The sequence below is a fragment of the Crotalus tigris genome, unplaced genomic scaffold (genome assembly GCF_016545835.1).
Source record: "Crotalus tigris isolate CLP2741 ecotype Arizona unplaced genomic scaffold, ASM1654583v1 scf7180000020806.364445, whole genome shotgun sequence".
NCBI lineage: Eukaryota > Metazoa > Chordata > Lepidosauria > Squamata > Viperidae > Crotalus > Crotalus tigris.
The window spans coordinates 199173-216357 of record NW_024098193.1 but is presented as its reverse complement, the minus strand read 5'-3'; the positions used below and the strand labels follow the sequence as shown (position 1 = coordinate 216357).

Genomic DNA, 17185 nt, shown 5'->3' with positions numbered 1-17185 from the left:
TGTATTCGGTTGCTGACATTTTCTTCAACTTAATTTAATTTCCATACTTATTTCTGCTTTTGCAAGATGTTATTTTAAGTCTTTCCTTCATATTATCATATCTGTATCACTGGCAGCAAAAATATTATCCCAGCTGATCAAAACAAAGAATCTCACATTTTAGTTATCCTCTGTTGTAACTCCTTAAGTCCCATATCCCTTGATTCCTGCGTTCTGCATCAGGAACGTCTGTTTATTTGTGACTTCCTTGTCTTTAGTAAAGTGACTTATTTAACACTACCTGCCCTTAAGTTTCTTGCGTTGACTAGTGCCTGAATATGAAATTATGTTTTTGAAAAAACAGAGACTTATAGCCATGTCCTGAAATCTGACAGCATGAAACACTGACTCTTGAGTCAAAGGCCACCATTCTAAGGACCAACTGTAGACCTTTGTATACCTAAGCAAGTGTTTCTAAGATTTGTGTTTCTAACTTCCATTAATGGCTTCACAAACCTTATGCTTTTTGAGCATAAGACTTAGAAAACCCCCCTGAATGCCCAGAAGTCTTTTTAGTGGATATAGTCCTAATCTATATAACATGGGGATCCCATTAGACTGAGAATGATTATTGTTGTTATTTAATAACATTGAAGTCTTAGGGCAGTGGTTCTCAACCTGTGGGTCGGGACCCCATTTGGGGTCGAACGTCCATTTCACGGGGGTTGCCAAACAATGCAGTACGCCATTTTCCCCCCCTTTTCCTTAGCTGTGCTCCTCCCTTTTATTCTATTGGCTTTTGAAAGCCAATAGAAGAGACTCTCTTGAATAGAGTCTAATTCTATTGGCTTTCAAAAGCCAATAGGAATTGTCCAGGCTGTCTCTGCCCTGCTGAGCCTGCCAAAAGTCCCATTCGGCAAACGGTGCTGCACCAGTTGAGTAGTCCTTGACTTACGACTGGTTGAGTAGTCCTTGACTTACGACCGGTTGGGGGTCGCGGCATTAAAAAGGTTGAGAACCACTGTCTTAGGGTCTTTTGACCTAAAGGGTCCATGATGTTGACCAATACTCAAACAGCTTAACTTCCTATAGGAAACAAGATGAAGATATATATCTCCCCCACTCCCCAACTTACGGCAAAAGCTTAAGCTTCTCCACTGGCCAATGTCCACTTCTGCATTCTTACATGCGCTGGCATAGCGAGCTACCGAGTCGCAGAGCTCTGACTCGTTTCCTCCACTTTGACACAGACGGAAAAGGCAGGTCCTGTAATATGTGGACACGTTTACCACAGAGTGGCACTCCAGGAACGAGCTGTTTGTGGGGTCATTGATGACTCCACATTTGGAGCGGCTGCGATAGTCTTTCAGAAGCTCTGAATCATTGTTGCAGGCCTTGAGAAGGTCACCACATTCCCCGTTACAGATCTCATTGAAAGTTGTCCAGCTATCCAGAAAAACCACCAGGTTATCTGTGCATTTCCCATTAGGAAAGCAGAATTCATCACTGCTGTTTCCATTGAAATAGCCACAGAGGCCTCCAGTACAGTTGAAATATGTGGTGGAGAGACGTATCTCCAAGATGCCCAAGTCTGAGTAGTGGATATGGATGAGCCCATCCAATTCAACAACTGTCCCATTTTTACTTCGGTAGATTTCTAGTTGCCCAGAAGGATGGAAATATGGAAGCTCTGCCTCATATCCATTCACCTGCAAAGGAAAAAGGGAAAAGAAGAGGCAACAAACGAATGAAGAAACTAAAGAATCCCATGGTATCTTCCTATTCTTCCTTTGATTAGTGAGGCATCAGCAGAATTGAGCAACGGAAGTCAACAAGAAGGCACACTTCATGTGGAGATAAATTGTATGACTACAGCTGAAGTTTTCTGCCAAATAGAAGCTGAACGGCATTTAAATTTGGGCTACCCAGAAAGCAGGACTTGAAGACATTTTTAAGAGAGGAGACTTTGGGAATCTAAAAAAGGTTTTCACATTATATCGCGATTTTTCATTAAATTTAAGAGTAAATGCCAACTCTTCTCATTTCTGAAATACAAATATTTACATAGCAGATGACTTTTCAAACCCAGCTTTGCCTTCAATTACTCATATAATTTAAGCGTAGAGTTAAAACAGCTGTTTATCATCTCAAAATGTCATCCAGAACTATTTCAGAAGGCTCTTCTAGAACCTTGGAACTGAAGTCCTAACTTATGTGGAGATCACTGGATTGGGATGATGATCTGTATGGATTTCTCTACCTCAAAGGAATTACAAGCTCTTCTTGGAAGCCAAGCTTTGCCTTCAGCTCGTGCTGTTATCCCAGAGTGACAGTACTAGATTTTTGATACTCAGGAAAACTTCAGATGTCAGCCATTCAAAAAGAAAATAAAAGACCCAAAGCTGAGAAGGAGACACTTGATTTGATAGACATATGAGAGAAGCAACAGTTGCTGTAGAGATAGACAGACGTACTGGAAGGATCAGAAAACACAATTGACATGGGTGGAAGGCACCAAAAAAAAAAAAGTTTCTGGCAATTAGAGCAAATACAATCCAAGATTGTTGGTTTTTATTTTTTTCTTACAATGCAGTGTCATCGTGAGATTGGCAAGAGGAGACAATAGAATAGAAAACATCTTTCCTCTGCTTTCGAATCATGTGTTATGTTCATACATATCAGGAGACACATTCAGCAGTGCTGCTAGCGTGGAAAATATGTTTAAAATAAGCTGTCGATTGCTTCCTTTTTGTAAAGCACTTCTATCCACCTGGTGGCAGTGTCACCCACAAGACCACTGGAAAGCAACATTTCTACAGGGCTGTGCATTTAGAAGAGTAGAACTGAGTTTCTTGAAAGGTTGCAAAACTAAGGAAAGCAATCTTGTTCCATGTTTTTTCCCCCCAATGGAGGGCATCTGCTGGTTTTCCCGAGGAATCAAGTAATCTATACCACCGTTATTGACTACGCAAAGGTTGCAAGTCAAGGAGTGGGCAGTCATGAATTTATGTTAAACAAATTGCACATGGTACCATTTTTCCCAAAAAAAAAAAAAAAAAAAAAGCATTTCCATCAATTGTAGAGGAACCGTATATTAATGTTGACCCAGCTGCTTATAAGAATAGCCATCTAGATTCCAGCAGGACAACCATGTATATTTACACTCATTTACCTTTATCATATTATATCAGAAATTCTGCACAAAGGGACTGTTATCCACATGCTTGGATATCCAAAACAGAGAGAGAAAGCAGAATAGGTAGTCCAGATCCTCTATATCCAACTCCATCACTTTTCTCAACATGGTGATGAAAGTCTGCAGGGAAGCTATATGGCATGTTTGCTTGAATCTGGCTATAGTTCTTCATGATTGGAAATCTCACAAAATCAGGATTTCCATGGTGAACATAACTGTTGTTCCATTCTGTCAACTTAATTACAATTTATTATTGATCTTATACATCAAGCTCCCATCTTTTGTATTACGAGAAGCTTTTTATCTCTTAAAAGAGATCAAACTTAATCTTCCTGTGCTATAATTGCATGAATGCAATTTGCAGGTCATAAGAACATAAATTGCCCCCTGCTGGATTGGACCCCTGGCCTGACTAGTCCAAAAGTCTGTATCATAATGGTCAACCAACTGTACAAAGAAGCCCACTAAGCTCCCAACAGATGGCCTTCAGAGACAGTCCACTGCCATCAAGTCTAATAGTTATTGATCCCATCAAGTCTGGCATTATTTTGTTGGCTATGTAAATAGAAGCTCTAGTCAATGAGATGGCTTCAGGCTATAAGAAGAGTTTAATTCTTTCTTTATTAAAGCCCAAGCTAATGTTTCTCAATTTGAAATATTCTGGATGCATGGAGATTGCCCCTCCCCAGCTTCCAAAAGACTTTAGCCCACAGCCATTTGGAAGACTTCAAGCTGGGGGACCAAATCAAAACTCATCTCTCTAAAGCCCACAATCCAATGCTCTGTCAGACCAGAGTAGGCAGGACTACTAATTTCATCCTTTGAAAAATTCTTTAATTATACTCCTGCAACTATCAGCCATTTCAAATTTAGTCCTTTGGGTGGGGAGTGGGAGAGAAGCAAAGCTGGACATCTGTAAAGAACAGAGAAGTTCTGTCTCTGTCAAAGAATCTCACATTTGGGGAAAGCCGAGAAGCAAAGACATCTTTTAACTTGAAGACACAAGCAATTATTTCAATGGTCAGCAAGGGCAGAACCAAACGGAGGTTGTTTGATCATGTCTCTAAACTCTTCCTGTATCTTCCATTATGAGCATTAAAATTGACAGGCAACTGTCTAGTGGCATGAAAATGTCAGCACCAGATGCAGCTAATGAGACATCTGAACATATGTGAAGCTTTGCCTCTGCAGAGTTAGAAAAAAAAAACCCAAAAGGAATTGTCACCGGGGTTAAAGAAGCACGGGTAGCAGACAAAATGAAGGGCAACAAAATACCCCATTTGATCATGAATCATCCTCCCTGCATCATCCTCTCCCAAAATTTGATTTCTCCATTAGCACTTCCAGACTTTCCCATCTGGGGGAAAAAGGATGACTGTGCATGTGCTTACAGTATCTGCTAGTTTCCTATATTGGTCAGTTTCAGTGACTTGCCTCTCCCCTCCAGCAGTTGATCCATTTTAGTTCTCCAACCTACAGATGGTTGCACATTTGTAACAAGGTCCCTCTGAATAAAACTGGCTCATGAACATTTGTCAAGACTGTGCTATTAAATGGTTTCCTGCAATTAAGAGCAATGACCTAAGGCCCCCCCCCTTGAGCCTGTCACCCACAGAAAATCCCTACCTTGATTTCAGAGTTGTCTACACCCCCAATCTTAACATCTTGATTGGCAACCTGGATCATCAAGGTACGAAGCCAGTCAGAACTTGAGTCTGGTTTCTTTTTGCTGATGTCCACTTCCAGGTAAGTGGGCCTGTCTGGGCATGTTTTTACCAAGGTATAAGAATTGTCCAAGGGATAAACAAAGCCAACTCCATCAAAAGTGTGCAGGACTTGATCCTGAGATACCAAACACAAAGTCTCTCGCTTGGGGTAACACCCTTGATACCCTTTCTCAACTGTACACACTTCTCCTTCCTGACAGGTGGCGTTGAAGCAGTTGACATCTCCTCCTTCTTCACACCAGCATTGCACTGTGCAATCCACAGAAGCCCAGAAGGATTCCCCCACAGCATGGTAGCGGCCATCCACATCGCAACCGCACTCTTGAACAGGGACACAGGTGTCGGTGCTGAGAACATAGCCTTCAATGCACTCACAGCCTTCAGTGCAAGGAGGGTTGCAGTTCAAAGGGGCCATTAAGTCTGAGCAGGTGGCTGGGCAGCTACTAGTACAGATGGAGTAGTGACTGAATTCTGGGCAGTTTACAGCTGTTGCTGAAAAAGACAAACAGAACAGTGGATTTAGTTGATACAGCAGTTGCCAATTCAGAATGATGGACATACTGAGCCTCCAACTTGGTGGTAGCACCGAGTCAACTTTGACTGACCTTGAAAGAATCTATACAAGGTTGTCTCATTCCTATTTGGATGTGAATCCCTCTGAAAAACCCCAAGCCCTAGGTAGCAACAGCAAATTGCTTCTACACAGTTGCCAAGAAAATTATGGATGAAGTCACCAAGAGTTGAGTTTGAATCAAGGGAGGCTTACCGAACATGTATTTTTTCCAAGGGACTACAAACCAGGAAGAAACACAGACAAAAAGTGATGAAGGAAAAGAAATATAGGCAGGAAGTGATGACCAATTTGTTCACCATTAACTGTAGTCTAATTTACCCATGATGCAATTTAAAAAAAGCTTAAAAGGGTACAGACCAATGACCAGATGAATGGCTAAGAGACGGTCCCTCAGGTCATGTCTGAATAATCTATGATGAAACCTTTTTATTGTTACTCTTTCCAGGAGTTCTGTGATTCAGATATGGACAAAAGCATCATTCAAGAGCACTAAACCTGCCATTTCTACTGTTTGGTCAAATTATAGCCAAGATCTTCTCCTCAGGAGCTGGCTTCTCTCCTTAGCCTCTGATAATCATATGCTTGATTCCTTCCTAAGTCAGGATGACCAAGTAAAAGTTGATGGACTGGAATCCCTGAATGAAGCAGGTGAGCCCTGAAATTTTGCTGGGCCTGTTTCTATCTGAAAAGCCAAGGCTTGGTGACTTACCGCATCCCGTCTGCCCCCTCCACTCTCCAATCAGGATTCCTAAGGCCTGGCAAACCAAGGCATAGGCTTGAATGGCTTGGCAAAGTCCTCCTGTGCCATTATCACGGATGCTGCACAAATCATACACACAGCTGTGCACAAACGCTGTGGGGTCAACAATGGCCCCACATTCCCACAAAGGGCCTCCAGTTTTGTTGATGAAGCCACAGTACTCGGGGCCGAAGTAGAGAGACTCCATCGCCATGTCACAAAGACTGCAGTTGTCTAAGCAGCCTGGCGAGCACTTCCATTCAGGATGGTAAACCCGCCAGCTTTCTCCCAAATCCAGGACAGAAGTGGCCAGTTTCCCGTCGGAGCGTAGGACGTCATCTTCAGGATTCTTGTTGTAGTTCCCACATAGGCCGCAGGTAGCATTAATGTAGGAACCGGGAACTGAAATGGCAGCATAATGGTCGCCATCATATGTCACCAAAAGGCCAAAGTCAGTTTCTACAGCGGTTGACATGCCACTCTGATAGATTTTTATGGCTCCCAGTTCCAAGAAGACAGGCAGAGACATGACCAAATCATCTATCTGTGACATGGATATAAAGTTAATATTTATCATCATCATCGTCCAAAATGAGATGATTAACAATGGATTTATTTACTATCATTGTAGATGAATCTTCTACTGCTATAATTATCACTGTCAATACAAATTAAGCATCTTATATTTATTGAGGTAGTGCAAAAAGAAAAAAAAACATAAAGTTTTGAATCACTCAAGTCTAATCCTAAGGCTGTAAGTACGTCTGTGTCAGAGAGGAGGAAAAAAAGAGAACCAAACAAGACCTCAATTCCCCAGACAGAAATTGAGTAGGTTCAGGACCCTCTAATACAGGGATCTCCAAACTTGGCAAGTTTAACACTTGTGGACTTCAACTCCCAGAATTCCCCAGTCGGCCCCACTGGCTGGGACATGCTGGGAGTTGAAGTCCACAAGTCTTAAACTTGCCAAGTTTGCAGACCCCTGCTCTAGTAGAAGGAATTTGTAATGGCGTGTGGGTATGAACTTGGAAGACGGAGGGAAGCGCTGCAGTCAAGGCAAGTCCAATAAGAGGTTGTGATCAGATAAGAGGAAGGGGAGCCAGCCACTGAACAACAGGCAGAGAAAAAAAAGTCTCAGAAAGGATTCCTCATAACTTATCAGGCTCTAAAAAGAGACAGCGGGAGATTCATACATTCAGACTTGCATGATTCTGTTGTATAGACTTATAATAAATAGAACAGGGTTCTTCAGAGTGTGCTTTTTAACTGGTCTACCTGGGAAGGCTGACATCAATTTTGCAAATCTGAAAATATATTTCTTCCATTTCCTTCATAGCCAAGAAACTAGGGAGGGTCCTTCTAAGATGTTTGCCATGTCCACATACCTGTTGTGGGCTAAGCAGCTTCTTATCTGTCTGTCACCCTGCCTGTGACTCGCCCCCATGTTTCTCAAGGTCATTCCCACATACCATTACAAAATTATGGAGCATATGCACTCAGCCATAGTTTCTCCCAAGAGTAGCTATAATTTTCCTATTATAAATATATGATGTAGCACCAAGGATTGAAGAACAATGTCACAACATGTCACACCCAAATATTGAAATATTGTTTCTTGCAAACATTTTGGGGATCAGCTATTAGAAAATTGCTCTAAAGCCACTCCTCGCTTGGGATTGTTGGCTAGACATCACAGCTTGAATGATTTGCCTAAGCAGATGCTTATTTCTGGGGATTAACCTGGACTTCTGACAGACTGAAGATGACACTTTTCTATTATCCAAAATAATAACCTTGAAAGGATACTGTGTGCAAGAAAATGTCCATTCAAACTATGTTGGATTTTACTTCCAGAACAGGTTTTTACTAATGTCCCTGGTTGCCTGCCTGGAAGATTACGGAAGATGAAAGCCAACCTATATGGTGGGCATTAGTTGGAAAAAGCTGATTGTGTGATGTGACATTTTCCATATTATTGCCATTAGATGAAAAAATAATAATAATCAAAACATCCCAAAAATGAACAGAAACTTCTATTTTCTAAGCTAGCTCACTGCCGCATGTTTTTACTGAGGGCTGCTTTTTTCCCCTTTAAAATTCTTTCCAGATACATCCAGACAATGGAATGATGTCGTGACATCATCTAGGCATTGACTTTTAGGATGTTCAGACTCATCACTAGGGCAAGTGAAGCAATTCTGGAAGGCACAGCTTCTCCTTTTCCTGCGTGAATATTTTTTTTTTTCCTATGAAAATCCCCCAAAGACACAGAGAATTCGCTTTTCTCTACCGCTGTGATTCCCACAAGCTCATCCTGAGGGTGCAACACGTACAAATCCTCTTAGTACAGGAGGGCGAATCTCACCATAATCTTCCCAAAGCTGCCCTTGGGAATGACAATTTTGTGCGAATAGATCTCAATGGAGATGTCCTTCAGCCAGGAGACAGAAGAACCACCGCGATTCTCGTTTTTGGCTTCCACGCTAAAGAAGGGCAAGCTGGATCCTGGCCAACACTGCCTGGCAAGCAAGTAGGAGCAGGAGCCTTGGAAATGGAAAAGGAAGCCATCGAAGGTATGGTAGTGCGGGTCTCCAAAGATCACACAGGTGCTGCTCTCCATTGACACACACTGGAAGAATTTATCCTTCGCCTCGCAGATTTCGTAAGGGCCACAGGACACCTCCTGGCAGAAGAGTTCGTTGTTGAAATCCAGGCAACGGCACTTGATGGAGCAGTTGGCGCTTTCCCAGAAGATCTCCCCTTGACGGAGAAATTGGCCTAGAACAAACCATATAATCAAGGTCATCTTCATGCCTATGGAGATTCTCAATCATCCAGGTCATGGTTGTCCCAAAGGAGCTTGCTCAAAAGGCAGCTGGACTGTCTTTCTTTTTCCTTGAAGATGTTTCACTTCTCATCTGAGAAGTCTAAGCAGAACATCTTGGAGGAAAAACAAAGTCCAGCTGCCTTTTGAAAAAGCACTTTTGGAACAAGGTCATCTTCACTGTTCAAAGCAAGAATCCGAGGTACAAATGAGAAGATAAATCAAGAAAGATTGGAATTTTAGATTCCTTCTAGAAACAGTGATGACTCATATTTCTATTCACAAGTCCACTGAACCCTGAACAATCCCATTTGCTGTCTATCCACATTTGCAAAAAGTGAAAGCAGAGTGACCAGAACTAGGGTTACTCTTAGGCTTCCTATGGTGGTCTAACATTTTGGATCATACTTCCCATTATCGTTGCCATATATATATACCTTCAGTGAGACAAGGTGTTGTCCAAAACATCCGAAGGAGAGGAAGGTGGTTTATTCTATTAACTCTGCAAGAGAGCCCTGATTTAACTATTTTTTTATTATTATCTGCTTTAAAAGCTTGGAAAGTGTCCCAAAGAGCATCAGACAGCATTATTTCCAGTGTGGGATGTGTATTTGAGAAACTAGCAGCTATAATCGCTGACACTGAAGTACGATCACAAAACTGTAATGTGACATAGTAAGACACATTGCCATTGCCATATTAAGGCACATCTTACCTCCATTGCATTTGCATCATCATATTTCCCATATATGTATGATTTCTTCAGCGCACCAGGTCGGTTAAACAAATCAGACTGGTTAATGCTTGCAGGGGTGACCATCAAGGCTAGAGGCCAGGGGTGTCCAGTCTTGACGATTTTAAGACCCATGGACTTCAACTTCCAGAAATCCCTAGTCAGTATGGTTGGCTGAGGAATTCTGGGAGTTGAAGTCCATGGGTCTTAAAATGGTCAACGTTGGACACCCCTCCTTTAGGCTAAACTTTGTATTAAAGTTGGTGGCAGGATCTAGCCAACCTTGGCTGCTCTTGGCAACTTAAGCAAGGACCAACTTGGTTAGGGCATGAATGGGAGAAATCCTAAGGTTATAAACTAGTTGGTGAAGTCAGAAAACCATCTTGGAAAAAGGCACGGTTGTATCAGAACAGTTTCCAGGAAAACCACATCCATCAGGGGTCCAGCTTAATTCAAGGTTTTCTACTTTCTCCCCTCAGTAGAGCTTCAATGTGTTATGGCTCCTTTCCTCCACAGGCATCAAAACACTGGCCCAGTCACAGGAATTTTGCCAGCATTCTCTCTAAATGTAAAATTGGAAAAATAAATCTCATGTTTAAATCACAGGGCACTGACCACAGTTAAATGACAATTGGCTGGTTTCTAAAAACAACCAGGTGGATGCAGCATGAATTATATCCCAAACATGCCACGGTTGCTATAACTTAATTCTATTAATAATGGGTGAGTTACGTCTGCGGCTCAAGGGGTGTTAATTGCCTGTTTAGATTCGTTTTTCCTTCCATATGAATTAGCACTAATTAAACATCAAACAGTACAACTTTGGAGACTTCATATTTTACAATAGCCACAACGGTTTTGACTGTAATTCTTAATGAGGTGGGTGTTTGCCTCTTTGTCTTACACATAGCTAATTATTGCACACACAAAAATAATGCATTGCTTGTGCCTGTAACCATCATTATAAAACAAAGCAAGAATAGAATGCCTATGAGGTTGTGTCGATAGAGGTTGCCGTAACTTGCTGAGTAAGGATCTTTGGTTCCCATTTATTTTTAACAATGGCTTTTGGAAAACCTGAATTAGACTCCTAAACACTGATGTCAGAATCCAATTATATTTCATCTCTAGTTATCGACTATGGAAAACCCCATTTCTGCCCTCTTTGGATTCTGTCATACGATGAAGGGGAAGGGGGGGTGAACAAAGGGGCTTTATGGCCCTCACTTCCTTCGGTACAACTTCAAAAGGGACTGATTGTGGATACCACCAAAAGGACTAAATCATAACAATGGGGCCATCAGCTTTCATCTACTCCCCTCTGAAATCTCCCTTCCGCCGGCAGTGAGGAAAAAGGGGGTGGAAATGCAACGCCTGGGATTGTCACTGGAAGGATGGTGGGGTGGGGTGGGGTTGCTGGGAACCCCTTAAAACCTTGAACCGTAGGGCTTGGCCCCCAAGTCCTGTCTAGAACGCCTGCAGCCATTTTCTCTTAATAAAGGATGCCTGTTGGAAGAAATATTCCAAGAGTTCTGTCTTCTTAAGATGCAAAGTGGGGTGGGTCCTTACACACTGGGAGCTTTGGTCATTCAAAATGCCTCATTTTGTACTTGACTCCAAACGGATTGATCCCGAGACTTGCAACCTCTGATCATCTCTCCCTTTTCTTACTCCTTCCTTCTCTCCTTTTCACTTGGTCCATCTGCTTTCTTGCCTTCATCCCCTCTTCCATCCTCTTCACTTAAAGCCCTACCAACCTGCAGATAAAAGTTCTTCACCTAGCTTTTAGGTCAACTTGGGCTCCAAATGACCGTGGAGGTGGATCCATCCCAAATGTCGCCATAATTTCAATTTGTTTCATATTTGCAAGCATCTGGTTGTGCAAATGATACTCCCTGGCGATAGCAAAAATCCTTTTGCTTTGGGATCTTCTTATTAATGAAACTCTTTTGATGAAATTGAAAACTCCAAAACAATCTCAATACTCTTGCATGGAGTTCAAACAGACTTTCCCACCAGAACTTGAACAGAGGGACTAGAATGCTGTAAACGTTCATAATTTAGAAGTTGGGAGGAATTTTAATCCTTCCACCACCTCCCTGGAGGCAGACAATTCTCCTTTTATTTTCTGAGCAGTTGCATTTGTAAAGAGAAGATGAACAGTCTCTCCGGGTGGCTATTTTAAAGACCTAACACAAGAAATTTTAACTAGCAGGCAATAATGAAAAAGAACCACTTTATTTTCTTTTGAAAGGACTCTGCATGTTGCAGATTGTAAGGGAAGCTCAGGCAGATGTTTTGTGACTGACTTTATGACATCTCTGAATTTCAACATTGCTGGTGTCCAAGAGAAATTTCTATTACAAAGCAACAAGGCTAAAACTCATACAAGAAATGGACACTTTGCAACTGGATTAAGTAAGAATAAGGAATGGTTTTACTTCTTCACAAAGTCATTGTCATTGTACCTGTTCATAGCCTACATGGGTTTTTTTTTTTTTTTTGTAACTACCTCCATGTTGGGATTCGATGTGGTTTCTAAATGCCCTCCAAATAGGTGGAACTTCACCTCTCAAAATTCTGTAGCCAGGTTGATCATTGTAAAGAACTGAAATCTACACATCTGGAGATTGCCCAGGCTGGGAAAAATTAAATCAGATTTGTGGTGAGAATAAAATGGATGGTGGTTATGAGGTCCACTCCCATGAATTCAGTTTATGGAAGGTGATGGTAACAATGATGATACTAATAATAACAACAACAAAAAATTATTAAATCTGTATCTCAGCATTCCATTTGGATTTTGGATTTATTTTCATCTACAAGAAATGGATCAGATTGGGGTTATGTTCCTTGGCTAATTGGTGGTGTGCAGTGCTTACACCCCTTCTCTCCTGCAGCCAATGGAACTGATATGCTAACATCACAATACATTTATTAAAACATTGCCAGATTCTTGGCTACCTTTTGCTCTGATACAGTAATATGGTTTATCCATGCCTCTGTTAATTACTATTAGAACAGGTAGGAAGTGAGAGAACAATGCACTTAATAAGACCATTTTTTTAAAAAAAATATATGAAAAGCTCTTAACGGCCTCGGCTAGATTTGTTCTTCATTATCTGGCATAGCAAGATAAAAGCTGAATGGCACTTTATACTAATGACAATCAATGCTGATGGATAACATTAAGACATAGCGACAATGAGCTATAAATGACAACAATATCACACAAATTGCATTTTGGGGAGAATTCCCACGAAGAACTACCATTTTCAGATTCCCCCCAGGAATTCTTTGAAGAAAAAAGTTATATTGCTCTTGAAATTCTGCCTGCGTTTTGTCACTAAATAGCAGGAAGGGGTTATATGTTCCATTTATATTCTGCCTTTCCACACCGAAGACAATCAAGACGTGCAACCACAAAAGAGAAAATGTAAACAATCCAAATGGGAGAGCACACTTAAAATCATTATTAACTCACTTCAAATTGAGAAGAGGTAGCTGTGTTGCTTTCTCAGCTTGAGAGTAACCCACAGGAAAAAAAAAACCTCCATTTTATTTTATTGTCTAGGTAGGAGGAAGTGGCAGCTCTATTAAGCATGTTAGAGATATTTAGGGTGCTGATGTGGTCTAATGAACGAGGAGGTGAGAAGAATGTTGCACATGAAGCATTCAGGTAAAGTGGAGGTAATGTGAATCACTGGACATACAAACAGTGTCCAGTTAAATCTTTAGCAACATTTATTGGCAGAACTGTCTGAATTTAAAAAAAAAAATGCTTCAGCTTGACACAAACAGTTTCCTATACTTGCTTACCTCTAAAACTACATCCGTTGGCTGGGTCAATCTCCCTCCCATCAATTTTGAATACCCAACGACCTGGCACATTAACATTGGTGGTCTCTTCGATGTTGACAATGTCTGGGGTTCTGGAGCCAGGAATGCTAAAATAGTTGGTACTGTTTCCACCATTGAAACCAGCCTAGAAAACCAAAAAGGAAGTCACCTCTAAATTATCTGGAATGTCACCTGATGAGTTTTATCTTTGATGCTTTTCTCCTCCGAAATGACCTTATATTCTTTTGAAAACAGAACACCTGTCACACCTTAACATCTCACACTGTATTATGGTAAAACCTCAAGTGGCCTGGAGTCCATAGAGTCAATGCCATGCACAGTTCAGGCTCTGAGAATTATGGGAGGAAAGGAGCTCTGTTCTCCCCCAGGCCCAGAAATTACAGGAAAAAGATGTTAGACCTTGGTGGTAAATCCAGGCAACGAACACAACCAGGAGCACTAGCACCATCTCTATGGTATGCAACATTAACAGAATCTTGCAAGGCTGAACATTTGTCCCCTCCTCTCTTTTCAGTCTCTAGAAAACTAGGGAGGGTCCTTTGTGAAATGCTTCCCATGTTCTTCCCCACCTGTAGATTGAACTGCTTCTTCTCAAGCCATTTCCTAGGCTGTGAGTCTTCCTCCGTCTCCCAAGGTCATTCCTGCAGACCATCACATATATCCCCTTCTGTGTTTATTGATAGAATCAGGCAACCTCCCTTGCATTTTAGTGGTTTTTTTCCCACCTGACCAGCAATAATAGTGTGGGTCAAATTCTTCATATCAATAATATTCAGCAGAGAAAGGAAAAAGATTCTGAAGCTGAAACTTTCTTTCCACGGAATGGCCTACCATTCTAGGGATATTGAAAACAGTCTGAATTTCAGTGCACTGATTTCAGAATGTTTTGCACAGCTCTAGTGCAAGAGATTTTACAATGCTTGGATTATTGCAAATACACACTCAGACAGTGATAATTGACTATCCCCTGGTCATCCCAAAGAACAGTCAAACCTCCTGTGTTCTAGATTGGCTATTTAGGTCTTTATTTTCTTGGTAAAATGTAAGTAATCTTTTCCCATGGATGCTGCATACCGAGCTGTTGTCTGAAAAGGAAGCCCGTGATGGTCATCTAATATTCTGATTATCCTACCTGGGCCATCACTCCACCAAGACCAGTTAGAGGGTCTCCTCCACTCGCAGTTCCTGTGGTCCAGTTAATTTCTTCATAATTGAACATGGCGAAGGAGGCTGTTCCATCTGAGATAAGGAGGGCTTGGAAAGTGTTCACCTGTTAAAAATACAACTGTTTACTCAGAGGTCAACTCTTCTTTCCAAAGGAAATTACTTTCCAAAATACTTTTTTTTAAAAAAAAAAAAAAAAAAGAGAAGGATTTGGTTCAACATCTTATTTCTGAACTTGAAGCCAATTTGATGAATCTGAAAGACATTTATTTTCTAAGAAAAAAATAGATCATTAATTCCTTTAAAAATAAACCTAAGTGTATTTTATAACGAGAAAGGAAAAATATATTAGGGAAATAATGTTGAATCCCACCAATGAGTAAGATCTGTAGCTCTTAGCTATCCACCTATCTTCTACTGAAATACGGTTTTAGTCCAGAAGAAAGAAAAACAAAGTAATAAAAATATCCAAAAGCAGATCAAATTACAAGTAACACATATATAATAGATGATATGTCTGTCAAAGAGCTTTTATTATCTAGTATGAACTTATTAAAGAAGCTCCTATTATTCAGTGATGGTAGCCTTTGTGCTTGATGTCATCAATTGGTCTGGAAGGATCACCTGAATGAAAGCTTCACCATTTAATGTCCCTCGCTCATCCTATAGGTGGCAGTGTTAGAGTAAGAAATGAAAAAGCATGAATAAAAGTTTGCTTGACCTTCCACATTTATCTACCCAAGCATTATCTTATTTGGTTATTTTCCTCTCTGAAGATGGTGCAGTAATGCCATCCTAATTTGTAGGATAGTCCATGGGATTTTGTATTGAAAACAATCCATCTACAAGCAGCAAAAGCACCAGATTGAATATACCCATCAACAGTTTGTTCCAGAAGATTTGATATTCATTGATGTCCTAATTAATTTGTGACAGTTTATCCACATGTACAAATGCACAGTGACGTGGTACAATAAAACTGTTGAACTGAGTGGGCTTTGACCATCTCTGTGGTTCTGACCTGCTTTTCTAGAAAGTGTTTCTTGCTATTTCCAAGCAACAAATTGTGCTGATCCCTGTACTAAATCGAAATAGGAAAATTTGAGCCGAGGGAAACATATTCGGTTCCACTTTCCATTGCATCCCCATAAATCAAAGGACAAACAGCCCCTCTCCCCATTTCTGCTGTGCTTCCTTCCCTTGCGTTTGTCCTACAGAAAGAAAACCATCAATAATGAACATTTCTTCAATAATTAAAGCAATGGCATTAGATAACTGTGATTGTACTGTGGATGCAAATAAAACCCTTGATGGTGTGCTTAGCTTTCATTATTAGTATGCTAAAGATGGGATCACACTGTGCTCTAAGAAGGCAGCTCAAAACCTCCCAGTCTGGTCTTGCTTCCTTAGGATGTCTGGCTGAGCCTCAGAATGATCAGAAGAACAAATCAAAGTCTGTAAAGTTATTTTAAAGTCTCCTCATGAAAGTTCAAAATAAGAACCAAGGAACCCTAAAATAGTCTGACAGATGATATTTCAAACAGCACCCACTCCAAGTCAGATGTACAATCAGAGTTGAGACAACTCAACTTCGGAGAATTAAATAAAGGTGATTTCAATTCCTACATAATCTGGACATTGCATATGGTCTGCAACAAGTCCAGAGCCATTTTGGTGAAGGTAGCTTTCTGTTACAGCCTCTGCATGACAAGAGCTTATATAAAAATCTCATTAAAGTCACCTGGTGCAACAGCTTGGTTCCCCCACCTCACTTACTGACCAACTGCTTTACTTGCCCTGAATTTAATAGCATTATTAGACCATTTGGAGCAATTAAAATCAGGTTGCTGTAGCAGCTACGCATCATAACTCCCGAAGCCATTCTCTCTCATTTATATTTAAGGGAGGCGAAGTAAGAAATTATTATGTCTGCTTTTTTAAAAAAAAACAAAAACAAAAAAAACAGATCCTAAAGAGTTTTCCATATGTGACTTAGGTTTTCCAACCCGGTCAATCTGTCCATTGAGAGGAAAAGAGGAAAGAAGATCCTGCACTTTCCCTAGGAAATTTCAGCCGAAGAGAATTGATTTTCTGCTTATGTTTTACTTAAGGTCTTTCGAAACTCATTGGATCTTTTAAAAAACCCATCAATGTGTAGTTAAGGTTCAGCTTTAGTTAAGGTTTGCTGCATGAGATTCCACAGAGTGTAATCTCTGGTTACAAAGTGTAGAAGAGCATGTTTGCTTGAGATAAACTGTGGAGCTGAATCAGGGCCCTTTGTTCTGATTCAGGATGAAATACAGGCAAGTCCTCGGCTTACAACAGTTCGCTTAGTGACCGTTCAAAGTTACGTCATCATTGAAAAGAGTGACTTACGACCGTTTTTCA

At 40.8% G+C, this 17185-nt stretch overlaps 1 protein-coding gene across 1 annotated transcript in view; it reads right to left on the bottom strand.

Moving 5' to 3' along the window:
- LOC120319542 (tubulin-specific chaperone cofactor E-like protein) overlaps window positions 1-17185 on the bottom strand; it is a 75949-nt gene that overhangs the window by 21323 nt on the left and 37441 nt on the right. Inside the window, exons 12-17 of the mRNA XM_039368489.1 lie at window positions 14766-14903; window positions 13592-13757; window positions 8581-8993; window positions 6186-6759; window positions 4802-5394; window positions 1115-1688 (exon numbers count right to left, since the gene is read on the bottom strand). Coding sequence (XP_039224423.1) covers window positions 1115-1688; window positions 4802-5394; window positions 6186-6759; window positions 8581-8993; window positions 13592-13757; window positions 14766-14903 — 2458 coding nt within the window. The remainder of the gene's footprint in view (window positions 1-1114; window positions 1689-4801; window positions 5395-6185; window positions 6760-8580; window positions 8994-13591; window positions 13758-14765; window positions 14904-17185) is intronic.